The 14,088-nt window shown below is 54.3% G+C and overlaps 1 protein-coding gene across 1 annotated transcript in view; it reads right to left on the reverse strand.

Moving 5' to 3' along the window:
- The window catches only part of TLN1 (talin 1), a 34,759-nt gene that overhangs the window by 19,932 nt on the left and 739 nt on the right, over positions 1–14,088 (reverse strand). Inside the window, exons 2-17 of the mRNA XM_082300966.1 lie at positions 8,564–8,727; positions 6,221–6,318; positions 5,858–5,987; positions 5,482–5,634; positions 5,056–5,198; positions 4,542–4,669; positions 3,976–4,036; positions 3,605–3,709; positions 3,112–3,267; positions 2,771–2,872; positions 2,486–2,562; positions 2,145–2,325; positions 1,363–1,476; positions 944–1,052; positions 567–775; positions 350–448 (exon numbers count right to left, since the gene is read on the reverse strand). Of these exons, the coding sequence (XP_082157092.1) occupies positions 350–448; positions 567–775; positions 944–1,052; positions 1,363–1,476; positions 2,145–2,325; positions 2,486–2,562; positions 2,771–2,872; positions 3,112–3,267; positions 3,605–3,709; positions 3,976–4,036; positions 4,542–4,669; positions 5,056–5,198; positions 5,482–5,634; positions 5,858–5,987; positions 6,221–6,318; positions 8,564–8,693 (1,995 nt within the window). The 5' untranslated portion in view covers positions 8,694–8,727. The remainder of the gene's footprint in view (positions 1–349; positions 449–566; positions 776–943; positions 1,053–1,362; positions 1,477–2,144; positions 2,326–2,485; positions 2,563–2,770; positions 2,873–3,111; positions 3,268–3,604; positions 3,710–3,975; positions 4,037–4,541; positions 4,670–5,055; positions 5,199–5,481; positions 5,635–5,857; positions 5,988–6,220; positions 6,319–8,563; positions 8,728–14,088) is intronic.

The raw sequence follows: 14,088 nt of genomic DNA on the forward strand, positions 1-14,088 counted from the left end.
TGCAAGAGCCCTTCTCCAAAGATTTCAGATGATAGTTCCCAGAGGAGCCCCCTTCACGTTGGAGACGGCAAGGACCAACAAGCCATGCCTACAGCCCTGTTTTACCGTCTTTGGTTCAGAGGCAGGCTGGATCCAAGCACACCGGTTTTCTGGGATCTACATGGAATCCACAAGATAAGAGGTGTTATATCACTCTAGAGACAAAGATGGGCAATGGCCTGTCTCCTCCCTCACAAAGTCACCACTGGGTAGTGGCCAATGCTCAGCCCGAAGCCCTCCAGTGAGGTCCTGTGCAAAGGCTGATGGTTTTAGGGAGTGGGTGTCCCTGGTTGCTGCTGGGTATGCTCACCTGGAACCGGGGGTCAGTGTCACTCTCCCCAATCTGCTGCAGCAGCTCCCCACTCGTCTGCCCTACCAGGCCAGCAGCCTGCAGGAGGTTCTGGCGAGGCTGCAAGGAACAAGGCAAAATCAACACTAGGCTCGTGAACAAGCCTTAAAACCTCACTCAATGGCTCCGCTTTGGCTTCCCCCTTCCTCCCAGTCCCACAGCCACTCCAGCACCCCACCTCAGCGCTGGCAGGCTGTGCTGTCTTTAGCAGGTCTGAGACGGCGCTCGCCAGGTTCTTAGCTGCCTGTAGAAGCTGCCGCCCGTTCCCTCCCTCATCCTCCATCAGCGCAGCCAGCAGCTTCACACCCTTGGACATCTCCGTCAGGTTGGAAGAGATGGTGGTGACGGCACAGCCCACGGCGGTGTAGTCCGTGTCTGCTGGATCCCCTGCACAGGGAAGAGAGGAGTCAGCATGGGACGTGCTCCAAGAGCATCCCCACACCTGTCACTGATGTGGTTTTCCTTTCTGGGAGCAAAAGGAGTCTTTCAGCCAGAAAAGAGGGACCAAGCCTTCTCCTGAATTGGCCTTTCCCTCTACTCCAACCCTCCACATACCTGCAGTGAGGTTGACAACTGAGGCCGTGCCAGCAGTTATGGCATCCACTTGGGAGTGTATCTCATGCTTCGACTCATCCATCTTGTTTTTGCGCCAAGCTTTTGATGCCTGAATGGGGAGAACAGGATCAGGAGATGGTGGTAGAGCACACATGCTCACACAGAGAAGTGCAAAGAAGAGGGTATATCGAAAAGAGAAGGAAGACCTGCGACCACCCAAATTCTCTAGTCCACCCTGACCAAACAACATGATCAAGTGTCCCCTCCATGTCTGCCCACGGAGTGGGATACAACCCCATCTCTTTTCAGGAGATTCTCCCAGGAGCTGCTCACACTTCTCCTGGGAATGTGGCCAGCTTCACCCAGCCCAGCCTCCAGCAAGGTCCACCCCCAGCACCCCACCTTCACCCAGCACTCACAGCATCCTGCCCAAGAGGTGGCAAGGTCTCAAAGTCATCCAGCGTGGCCTGGGCTGCATGCACAGCCTGCATGCTGGAGTTGATAGTGCCAGTCAGGGCTTGCTGGGCTGAGGTCTGCAACACAGAGACAGACCGAGATAAGATGAAGGCTTGTAATCTAGGATTACAGATTTGGCTCAAATGCTTCCATGCAATGTGCTGTTGATGACACCACTCTAGGTAGGTCTCCACAAAGTGGGGTGCACTTAGCAAAAAGGGAGTCTCCCCTCTGCACCTCCCACTAGGAAATGCCTCATTCCACCCTGGTTACAATCAAGTCTCACAGTTAACCAGCTCTCAGGGAGTGGGGAGCAGATGCTGTGGGATCCCACAAGGCTTTCACAGCAAGCTCCCACAGGAAGCTGCATAGGGTAAAAGAAAGCAGCCTCCTCGAGGCCTTTTCCAAGTGCTCCTCCAGCTGCACAGTAGATGGGGGCACCAAAACACGGCACTGGGTTCTGCTGCAAACTACAGTCCTAGTGGGGCTGTCCAGTCACAGCCTGAATGAGAGTCTGCAGTCACTAGCCAGGTGAAAACACTGGGGTGTAGCTCAAGTTTGCAGAGAGGGTGCAGGAGGACACTGGCTCAGCCAGACCAGCAAGCACATGAAGCCAGTGGCACAGAGACCCTGCTCTTCACAGCAAGGCAATGCTTGGTCATAGACCCAAACAGATTGGTCTACACAAGCCTGACAGCCACCTCTCAAGAGTTTGTGCCCTATGGTCAGCATGAGGAGAGCTTACCAGGGGAGGCATGTGCCCTCGGTGCATCTGGCCACTGGTGATTTGCAGCTGAGGCTGTGGCATCGTGCCCACTTGGAAGTTTTCTGGCCCTCCAGCCCCTGTCCGCATGATGGCTGGCAGGGCCACTGAGCCCAGCTCTGCCTTGCCTGCACGGTTGAACTGCTGCTGCAAGACTGTTGACCTGAAATGGAGAGAAATACCAGGTAAAGGGACGCCCACAGTGCTAGCACCAGGCTCTGTGGGAATGGCAGCTCTTCCTCCTTGCTGTGCTGAAAGCTTGGCTGGAGCACAGACTCCATTCAACTTCTCTTTGGCAGCTGCCTTGCTCCTGGAAGACTTACTTCTTTGGAGACACGGAGTCTTCCAGCATGGTGGACTCCTCATCCCCCTCCAGTCCGAAGTGGTCTTTGCTCTTTTTCTGCAAAAGGAAAGAGAAAATGATACCCCCAAGCCCTGCCCTCCTCCTGCAGCCCAGACACCATACCAGGGTCACAGGATCCCCCTGCCCTGTCTCCAGCTTTCCCAGCAGTACTGTGTGCCAATGGCTGTTTGGAGGCAGCTGGAAGGCACCCCCTGTACCCCTCTCTGGAGAGGGGCTATCAGTGCCCTTCTCAGCACAGCCTCACCTTTTTGAGGATGATATCGATGTAGCCAGCAATGAGCTGGGCGATCTGTTCCCCCTCCGTTGTCTGCACTGAGTAGTAACCATCCTGGTAATCTCCAAAATCCTGCAACAGCAGGGCACAGGGTAGCACCGGAGCAGGGCACTGGCAGCCATCCTGAGCCCCTCTGGTATGCACTAAGCACCCGAGCGCCAGCCTTCAAAGCAAGCACTGGGAGACGCACCAGAGGAGGACAAGCCTGTGCTGCCATGGGGCAACAGCAGAGACAGGAACTGGAGTGAGAGCAGCCCCCCAGAGTTGCACCAGAGCAGAGGGGGCATGGGGGACCAGTTCTGGTCCCTTACCAGGGTGAAGCTCTTGGGTGAGGCTGCCCAACGCTTAATGTTGGTCAGGCTCCACTCCTGAATCACTTCCTTGGTCTTCTCATCCACGCGCATCACGCACTCCTTGGTGATCCCCAGCAGACGTGGCACCAGCTTGTTCTTCCCCTTCATCTTCTCCTGTGGGCCACAACAGAAGGGCTGCGGGCTATCCCTGGATGGATCCACCGAGGCAGAGACATCTGAAGTCTGCCATAGCTACTAAACACCCAGAAGGCCACACCTTCTAGTGGTGACAACTATCACATGCAGCTTAACAATGAGAAAAAGCATGAACCAAGGAGTAGGAAGGCACTGCACAGGGAAATGCAAGAAGGAAACGTGGACAGGGGAGATGCAGAGAAAACTGGAGCAACATAGGTTGAGGGGTAGCAGCTGGAGACACGACAGATGGAGGGATGCTGAAGACGCAGGATTTTGGTCAGTTTGAAGTGGGACCGGGGGGCTGCTGCTCTACCTTGACCAAGAAGAAGGAGACCCCATAGGTCTTGAGGGAACGGGCAAGTTTCACGTAGCGAACTTTGGCTTCGATCTCACTCATGTTCCCGCAGTTCTTGTGGGCCTGCAACAGCAAAGACAGAACATTGCACCAGCTCCACAGTCCTGCCTCAACAACACTGCACAGCCTTTCCGGGCTCTCCCCACCCCACCAGCATTCCCTGCCCCAGCTCTGATCTCTGGGACCTCAGGAGCTGCCTTGTCTGCCCAGCTCCTGCTCCTGTTTCTCACCCACCAAACTGCTGTGTGCTGCCTCCTCAGACAGGAGTGCCTCAACCTTTAGTGAGGAGGAACAAAAAGCCCAGATCTCAACCTCCCCACTGCACATACCATGAAGATCTTGCGTTCTCCTTTCTGCTTGATGTACTCCTTGGGCAGGAAATCCTTGAGCCTGCCAAGAGACAGCCAAGTGAGTTGTTAGCAGCAGAGTGCAAAGCCAGTGTCTGTCCTTGACTATGAACAGGCCCAACCCAAAGCCTCAGACAAACCCCTGCCAGGGCACAAACTGGGAGTTTCTGGAAGCAGAAAGAATGTGGGAGAGATCGCCGCAGCTATGAAAGCTGTCCTTGGGAGTTGCCCTAGCTGAATGTGGGGTAAAGGTGCTGAGAATGCAGCCCTTTGTGCGGCATCGAGGCAGGCCAGAGGGTGGGCTGGGGCCACCCCCACAGCAGCTGACTGCATGTCCCTACAGGGCTGTCAGAAGGAGCAGGATGGAGGGCTGGCACCCCTCACAGCTGGTGTGGATCCCCATACTTGGGCACTGTGCTGTAGGGAGGACAGGGGTTGCACCAGAGGCACCGAAACCCCCAGAGCCCCATAAGGCAGTGTGGTGCTGGGTGCTGCCAAGCTGCTCCAGCCACCTCCAGACAAGCCCAGGGGCTTCTCAGGACACTCACTCCAGAAAGCCAGGCTTGTGCTTCTGCTCGTTGTGTGGCCCAAACTGGATCTGGCACTGGTGGCCAGCAAACTCACAGGCTTTGTCAAAGGAGACAGGGTGGGAACCGTTCAGGATGTCGTCACGAGCCTACGTGGGAATAGAAGACACTGCAGTGGGCTGGGCAGCCACGCAGCCCTGCCATTGCTCTCCTCCACATCAAGCACAACATGTTTAACAGACTTAAAAGAAGTGGCCCTGAAAAACAGGAGTATGTAGGACCAGGCTGTCCCCTACAGGCATCAAGCCTGGGAGAGGAACCACAGCAGCATTTCAGGATGGTTCCTACCAGACAGAGTTGGCACAGGATTCCCACGGACGATAGGGCTGGAATTGCCAGTCTTGGCTCTTACCCAGGACATAACCGGGTATCCTGAAGTACCCCCCTGTCATGGCTCCTGACAAAACCTTCAGCTATCAGCCTTGTCAGCGGCTGGCAGGAGGCAGTGGAGCCAGGTGGCTCTGGGAAGCTGTACCTGCACGTAGAGCAGGTTGAGCTGCACAGGATCTCTCGAGTCCACGTTCTGGTCAGAGTAGAAGAACTTGCGCCGCAGCAGCAGCGTTTCATTGTCATCGATGCCTTGCTCACGCAGGGTCCGGCCATGGTCCAGCCAGTTCACTGCAGACAATGCCAGGGTATGAGCAGGAACAGGCACCGAGGCACAACTGGCCCTCGCCCTGGGGCTGCTCATGTCGAGTGAGAAAGATATGCCCACCTGGCACATCCCAGCTATCACCCGTCTGTCCTGGGCCCCCAGGCAGCAGACATTCCAGGGAGTGTGGGCACATGTTCCCTCATCACAGTCCTCTCCATGCCCTCTTCCCCTCACAGGGGTCCTTGCTCCCCTCCCCAAGGCCCTCACAACAGGCTGACCCCATTCCCAGCACATTCAGGCACTTACACTCATCATCTGTGTGCAACTTCTGCTTGAGCTTCTCCATTTTCTTCTCATCTCGCAGCAAGGTCTTGTCCTTCTTGAGGGTGCCAGTAACCTCTTCCTTTTTCTCTTCCATGATCTCCCGTACAAGTGAGTACTCATCATAGTTGGTGATGCCTGCAGGAGAGCAGAGAACCAAACTCAGCAGCACTGTTCTGCCAAACAAAGAGCATGGAGCAACGCAGGGGTGCAGAGCAGCGTCCCCTCCCCTCACACACCCCTCAGACACCCGTGCTGCCAGGCCATCTGCCACAGAGCTGCTGCTGCTCCCCCAGAAGCCTGTCAGATTCTGCCATTCTCTCCCCACCACCCTTCTCCCCTGTTTCTGTCCTCTCCTCACCAATCCGGGCACATATTGTCATGAGCATGTCCGTGACAGTTTTGGAGTCATCCACCATCACCGTTTTCACTGTCCCATCCAGCATGCGGATCTTCAGGGGCCGCTGCTTCTTCTTGTACTCCATGGTATCCTGTGGGCACAGTGGAGCACAGCTCCCAGCAGTGGCACCAGTGCAGGGTGCAACCACATCCCACCACCAGTCCAACAGCTCCCCCTTGCCCAGTGCAATTGTGGGGGTGACAGGACGTGCTGCAGGACACAATGCAAGGCAGCAGGGCAGGCACCCACACCACCTCCATGCTGCAAACACATCCAACCACAGAGCAAAGGATGCAGCTGGAAAGATGTGGGATGAACACTTACCCCATTGCGAAGCATGTAGTAGTCCAGAGCCTTCCCAGCCTCCAGCCAGATCCCTTTCTTTGGGTCTTCATCCGAGAGGAAGAGCCCAAAATCATTGGCTGAAAAACATGTAAAGTCTCTGCCAGGGTAGTCCTGGTAGAGCAGCACAGGGCCACCAAGGTGCTGCTCTGTGCCCAGGGATATGCACCGGGTGCAGCCCAGTGCATGAAGCACAGCAGCCCTGCAAACACTGGAGCCTAAACCTAATGAGTGGGCAACAAAGCTGGCACACAAGCTCTGAGGTTTTACCACAGTTATCTACAGAAAAAATCATCTGCAGCATCCCTACGCAACATTGAACTTGGAATTGACAGACACAACAGGAGGAAGAGCTTGCAGTTGTGGCTGACAGCTCTCTGAAATCTTCAGTGCAATGCGTAGTAATAGTGAAAATAAGGTAATAAAATGGTGGGGATCACCATGAAGGGTGCTGGGAACTGGCCTATAAAATCTAGGCACTCCACTTCATGAGTATTCTCTGGCGGTAGGGTGTCTGCATTTCCCCAGGACACAGTACAGTTTGAAAAGATACAGAGAGGCAGCTTAAATGATGGAACCTTGGTGTGAGGGACTAGAGAGCCTGGGACTCCTCTTTTCACAGAATGAGAGGCTGAAGGAGGATGGGCTCAAGGCTTACAAGGTCTCAGAGGTGGTGAGTAAATATTGCTCACCATATCCTGCTCCCTCAGGGTGGGGTACCTGGTGAAAAGGCTGCTGCTGGAGCCTGGGCAGTGGCTCCTCAGCTTGGACCCACAGGGACAGGCCCATTTTCATGTAGCAAGAGGCAAGGACCACGCCTGGCTTTGCCCTGGAAAGGTCCTTCTCCACCTCTGAAACAATCCTGCGCCGCAGGCTGTCTTGGTTGGCTATGTTTATAACTCGTCATCTTGTTGGCAGCTCTCTTTGGGGAGGGACAAATTCCTGAGCCGCCCTACGCCTGCCTGGCTAACACTGCCGTTAGGATCCTACTAAACAGGGAGCAGAAAAATCATGAAAGCTTGCCATTTTATTTTTGAAGTAAAAAAAAAAAAACCAACAAAAAACCAAACTGTTTTCAGAGCAAATTCCAAGAGGATAAATCCACAGCACTGAAAACTGAGCAGCTTGCCCCAGATCCACGGGTTGGGTGGGGATAGGCACTTCCTGAGACAGAGCAAGAGCAGAGCTGGAAACTTACACTGAAGCTCCCCCAGCCCAAAGGTGACAAAAACACAGGGCAGCTCAAAAAAGGAGCCCGAGTGCCCGTGTGTAAGGACAGCAAAGAAAAGTAAAAGCTGCAAGGAACACATAGGAAAAGAAAAGCTGTGAGCAACTGAAAAGGAACGCAGGAATAAGAAGTTCCCTTTAAGGCCTTCCCCTTGCTGCTTTTTTTATGAACAGGCTGGCTCACACCCAGGAGCAGGAAATGCAATGCTCCATCCAACACCACTATAGCCCTGCATATCCAAAGACATCCAGTCCCTCGCTGAAGCTGAAAGCCATGGTCTGCTGGACTGCTGACCAGCCGGGCACGGCGCGAGAAGGCATTTCCTTTCAACCTTAAGGAATGTGCTGCTCCCAGATGTCACTGCACTCCCCCTCCTCTTCCCACGACTCTTGACCTCCGCTTTGCTGTCTCTCCTCTGTGGCACAGCCGCTTTTGGGGGTTGCAGGGACTCAGGAGAGCCCCTGAGACAGCGTCCCAGAGCTCCAACCCCCCATCCATGACGGGGACAGGCCACATCCGCGTGGGCGTGAGTCACATCATGAGCTCATGAGCCATAGGATGAATTGTGAGCCCAGCAGCAGCAAGAAAATACTGGAGCTAAGGCAGCCTAGAAAGGTAATGGAGCACCAGCATGGGTCTGGCAGAGAGCTGCCAGTGAGGACAGACCCAGTGGAGATTATATATATCCCAAGAAAGGAAAAATTAACTCAAATGGTTTACTAATGTTTACTACGACCCCTGCAACTGTTTAAACTCACATAGACCTGGCTAGTGGTGATGAATGCAAGTAGGACAGAGGAGCAGAGACAGAAAGGGCAGTGGACTCAAATTGCTTAATGAGTATTTCACTTCCAAATGTGGTTTCCTAACTTCCAAACCCCCAAACATTCTTCTGGGGTGATGAGGAGGGAGTCTGAGAAGCTCAGACCCTCACCTCAACTGGACAAGAGGACTTGGACCTTGGTCCCCCCACCCCACCACTTTCTCTGGGAAACTGCCAGAGAGACACACACAGAAAAGAAAAGGGAGACCAGTGAAATACCAGGAGCTAAGCCAAGGCAGCCCTGGCACAGCAGCCAGTCCCACCATGGACTTACACTGTCCTATCTGTGCCTCTGGCACCCGCTCACGGATCATCCGGCAGGCGTCGTACACCATGGTGGAGGGCTCAAACTGCATCGTCTTCACCACATTGCCAATGCTGATCTTCAGCGAGAGGGCAACCATGGTGGCGGCTGGGCTGTCCCCACTCCTGCGTCACCTGCCAGAGGAGACAGATGGGTGAGCTCTTTCTTCTGACCCCACCGGTGCGCACAGTCCTCCTTCCTCCTCCAGCAGCACCTGAAAGCTGGGACTCAGCTTCCAACGGCAAGCAAGGGCTGCATTCTGTGCTGATGAGCCTGTGAGAGGTCCTGGGACCTCAGAGCAGCACTGGGACCCTTACCTCCTTGTCCTAAGGCCCCAAAGACAATTTTACTTGCCTGTGCGAGTGACAGCAGCTGGTACCCAACAGAGATACTGCAGAGAGGAAATGAGCATGAGGGAGCACACTAGATAAGCTGTGAGAGCATGATGGAAGAGGTTATAATTAAACCCGTCATGACACAGAAGCCACAAGAGGAAAACCAAGCTTTGACCCAGAGCTGGCACGGCCCTACCCCAGCTATCAGGACCCCTCATGTCACCAGCAGACGGTGCTGAGCTGGCAGCCTGAGCACAGAGGGACGGAAAAGCCTGAAGCTGCACAGGGAGGCAAGATAAGGGCACCAGGCATTGAATTCACACGTTAAATACAATTACTTGGGGAAAGCACCACTCACACCCAAGGAGTGCTCATGAGATCAGGGTCTATGGCAGCAGATACTGCACCAACCCAGGGCACAGGATGATGCATAGGAGGGCAAGGGACCACCTGTGGCAGGTCTCACTGCATGGACATACAAGGGCCACACCATGCCATCTGAAAAAGGACTCAAGCTGGGTCCAGTTTGAAGGATCAGCATCGCAGAATAGAATCACAGAATCATCAGGGTTGGAAGATCACCCAGTCTGACCACCCACGTAGCTCTACCACAGTAACCCCTTAATCACTAGATCGTATCGCCCAGCAGCAGATCGAGATGCCTCTTAAACACCTCCAGGTATGGTGACTCCACCACCTCCCTGGGCAATCTATTCCAACGCCTGATCACCTTAACAGGGAAAAATTTTTTTCTAATACCTAACCTGAACCTCCCCTGTCTCAATTTAAGGCCATTTCCTCTTGTCCTCTCACGGTAGGCATGGCAGAAGAGACTGGCCCCCATCTCACTACAACCTCCTTTCAGGTAGTTGCAGAGTTCAGGCTTAAAGGATTGCATAGAGCACCTTCAGAGCAAGTGCCCCTCAACAGGGCTCCAAAACACCAACTTCAGTAACACCTAATCAGAACCGCAATGTTTGTATTGCAGAATAAAAGCTGAAAGAAGTAACAAAAGTAAAAAGAGGTTGTACATAAGTGCCCCGCTTGCCTGATGCAGTTTGTAAGAGTCCTTCCTTTTGGGTAAACCCAAACAAAGCAACAGCTTTGTGCAACAGCTTTCAGTGCTTTCCCAGGTTGCCAAACGCCTCAGGGTCCCTACACCGAGTCCTTTGCTCCTGCCCCACTGCTCCATGCCCTTCTCAGCATTCCCTATCACTGCCTGGCCCCAACCCAATGCTCTCCAGCAGTGGCATGCCTTTTCCTCTCCCTGAGAGCCTGCTCATGTGAAGGGAGTTCCCTGTTCTGCTGACCCAGGCGGCCTTGTCCTTAAACTCCAGTGATGGGAGGATGCAAGAGCACTGGTGGGATGCACATGTGCTTATTCTCTTCTAGACTGACTTGCTCCTACCAGGCTTCCTATTATGGCTGCCAGGGAAAGCTGATCTTGCATCCTCAGCCTGACCTGAGAAGGTTCTTGGTTAAAATGTGCTGGCAGCCTTCCTCACACTGCAGCAGCACATGGTGAGTCTGTGCATCCCTGCCTGGCACGGCCAGCTCTGGTCCCCCTGGGAGGGGGTACACCAGTGCAGGCTGTTCCCAAACACAGACCTGAGCAGCCTAGGGGCAGGATCTGGGTCAGTTTTGTCCAGGAGCAAGTCAGAGGGCAGGGGCCCTGCTTCTGCAGAGCCAGAAAGCCATGCTGGTGGCGCGGGGTGGGAGGCAGGGACCAAGGAGCGTGCCGCCTCCGCCAGCACATGGAGCGGCTCCAGCTCTGCATTCCTGAGCCGTTCTGCAATGTTTCTGCAGAGGCCCGTGGCCCCCACTGTCTCTGCTGCTGAGGAATGAAATGCACTTCAGCTCCGGAGCGAGGAAGCCCATCGGCAGAGGTAAGGAGGTGGCAGAGGCACCCGTTGCCATCTATCCGGAAGCACCAGCAAAGCTGTGGAGCTGAACGAATGAGGACCACTCTGCCATGGAAAGGGTTTTCCAAATATTTTACATGTAGGGCGGGCTGCTGCGGTCACCAGGCCAACTTCTCTACATCTAAAAATATTCTCAAGTTGAGCATAAAGCTGCTTTCCATCCCTCTGCAGGAAAAGGAGAACATGCCACTGCCAGGACAAGGTCAGAGACCATGGAGCAAGGGGAGTGGAGGATGTCAGACAGTAGAGAGGAAGTGAGAGGAGCCAGGACATCTGCCACCATTTCTGCATCCTCTTCTTGCCCTCACAAAGCCACCCAAAACCAGGCACTGAACCAGAGGCACCCCTCAACACACCCTTCACAGGGGTCGCTATGCTTCCCAAGACCCCACAAGAAGATGACTGCTCAAGCCTTCCCACTCCCAAACACTTAGAAAAATGACAGAGCTCAGCAGGGAAGATGCTGATGACATCAAGGAGGACCTCAAGGAAAAGGGAGATGATTCACTTCAACTGCCATATTCCATGAAAAAAGTCCAGGCTCCAGCAGCTGAACTTTGCTGACAGCAGGGTCTAGAGCAGAAATGCCCTCTGCTGCAAAACTACGCCTCCTCAAATCAGAGTGAAGTTTATTAGCAGAACACGAGGTTTGCAATTCTGTTGCCTGGTGCGAGGGGACCAATGCAGGGCTCAGCTCCTACAGACCCTTCCCCCCTGGGAACCATGTGGAGAGGGAAAAGCTGGACTAGATGCAACAGATGAGACAGTGTGGGAGCCTGGCAGTGCAAACCAGAAAAAGGAAAAGGACAGTGAAACTCAAGCTGTCCCCCTAGAAAGAAAAAAAAAACAAAAAACCCAAACAAACCAAGTCTCGATGAACACACACCAAATTTTTGCTGGCTCACTTCCAGAGAAAGCAAACCTATTCTCAGTCAAACCTATTCTCAATCACGTTGTCGGTATGCAAAGTCAGATAAGGCACTGGAGCAGCCGGATTAACACACTTCTGCATTTTATAGCAAGCTGTGTGCAACCCTTTTTGAACCATGGGCATGTTTCTGAGCCAATCCCAAGATGATGAGGGGGCAGGGGGTAACCTTGATGGGGTCCCACCACTTCCCCCAGGAGCTGTTGTGGCTTCCTCCATCTCAGCTCATGTAAGGTGAGCTAAACAGAGATGGTGGTGGAGGCCTCCAGGAACCACCGTGTCATTGCCGGGGACAACTGACAGTGAGTCTTCCGTCAGGTGATGTAACTGCTATATTTGTGTCAGACGAGTTCACTGCTGCAGTAACAGTTACAGGGGAGGGCTTGTGTCTTAAAAGACAAAAAAAACCCACCAAAATTCAACTGAGGACAGCTGGAACACTTGTGGCAAGTTTCCAGAACAAGCTGCAAATCTTCAGATGCAACAGTTTTGCCATTTTTATTATGCTCTCTCTTAAGGGATACTCTGAAAGAGGTTTGGTAGTAGGATTTGGTTTTTTCCTTTTTTTTTTTTATGGCAATACCAAACTTCACCTGGGAAAGGCCCCACTGCAGACCAGGAGCTGGCTGCAGGAAGCTTTATCAGCTGCAAACTGCCCGAGTGCTGGGGTTTTCCACAGGCACGGCCCAGTCAGTACAGCCACTGGCACAGCCAGGAAGATACCAGGCCACCAAAATGTGACGCCTGCAGCAGTGGCTTGGCTGGCATGTCAGCATCTGCACTCCAGCACCATCAACTGGGAGAAAAATTAAGCTGGTGAGAAGCCAGACTAGGCTCTGGCTGGGTTCTCCTGCATTCTCCAGTATGGGACCAGTATACGCAGCCACAGCAGGCACTGAGGCAGACGTGGCTCAGCCCTGCACCAATGGGAAGGCTGAGCCAGCAGCCCCAGCTGGTTTAGTGTCACACGCTGCCGAGCCCAGTTCCTCTTTCCCAGCTGCATGTCCACGTCGGATGGGAGGACAGTTTCTTCCAGCTGAGGCTGAGCTTGCTCCTGGGGAGCATGAGTGGCTGTCAAGGACAGACACAGCACTGCTGTGACCACTCAGCTATTACCCATGGCTAGGACAGTAGCATCCTCTCACCCCTGCAGGGAGGGCAGCCCTGCTCTGCGTGGGAAGTGGGTAGGGGCCGGGCAGCTGGGCTGGAGGATCACAGCCACAGCCTGTGCAGTTCACACACACTGAGCTGAAGCAGCTCCGGCCATTAACTGCCCACATTTCGCACATACCTCACATCCTGTCTGCTCCTGCTCAGCATCCCCTGACCTCCAAAGGTATGGAGCACAAATCATGGCACCTCCAGACTGCCCATGATGAAGGCAGGCATGGGGGCAAGTGAGACTCCAGCCGCAATCCCTCCTGTGTCCTTAGCAAGCTGGCCCTCTGGCACAGGACCCCAAAAGCAGGGGTTGAGGTGCGGTGGATGCTGTCATGACCTCTGGAGAGCACTGGGTGCCCTGATCCAGGCACCCACACTTTCCACAACAAGCAGCTTGCCCAGCACCGTGCTGCTGGACAGGCAGAAAGGTGAAAGAAAGAAGAGAGCATGGCTGTGCTTTGGGGTCATTTCATCCAGCAGCCAGCAAAGCTCAGTTCTGAACAGAAGGGTGCCCCACAGGACCCTCCTCCCTTTTCCTCACCCTTCCCACTCCACCCTTCCCCAAATCTGCTGGGATGTGACACTTTGGGAAGCACCAAATGCCTGTCACTGCCATTCAGCAAGCAAGCTGAGTGTTTGACTGATGCTCCCCATGCATCATCACAAGCTCATTTAGCACCTGGGGGGGTTCCCCCATGGCCTGGGGGGAGGCAGGTGGTCTGGACCCTTTACTGGGCAACTCGCAGGTTTTGGCAAAACTAGAGATCCCAAAAATATGTGCCCTCCCCCTCTCAGCAGCGAGGCTCGGGGAGAGAAAGGAGTAAACAATTATTGCTACCAAATATGGGTCGAACTGCCAGCGATGAAGCCACGGCAGAAGCATGTAGACATCCTGCCGGCAGATTCAAAGGGATGGGGAGCTTGCAGGGGCTCGAGCAGGATCCGGCAGGGAACAGGCAGAGAATGGGGTAGGGTTTCCCCTTGCTTAGTTAGTTGCTTCGGCCGGGACATGGTGGGACCCAGGCCTTCCCCGATGGGGGCCAGTCCTGCCTTGCATGGGAACCACCCCAGCGCCCCATCCCGGGGGCCCATGGCCAGCTGTCTGTCCTGGTGGGAACTGCTGCGGTGACCTCCCTGGCTTCGGTGTGG

This window comes from Coloeus monedula (genome assembly GCF_965178545.1).
Source record: "Coloeus monedula genome assembly, chromosome: Z".
Classification (NCBI taxonomy): Eukaryota; Metazoa; Chordata; class Aves; order Passeriformes; family Corvidae; genus Coloeus; species Coloeus monedula.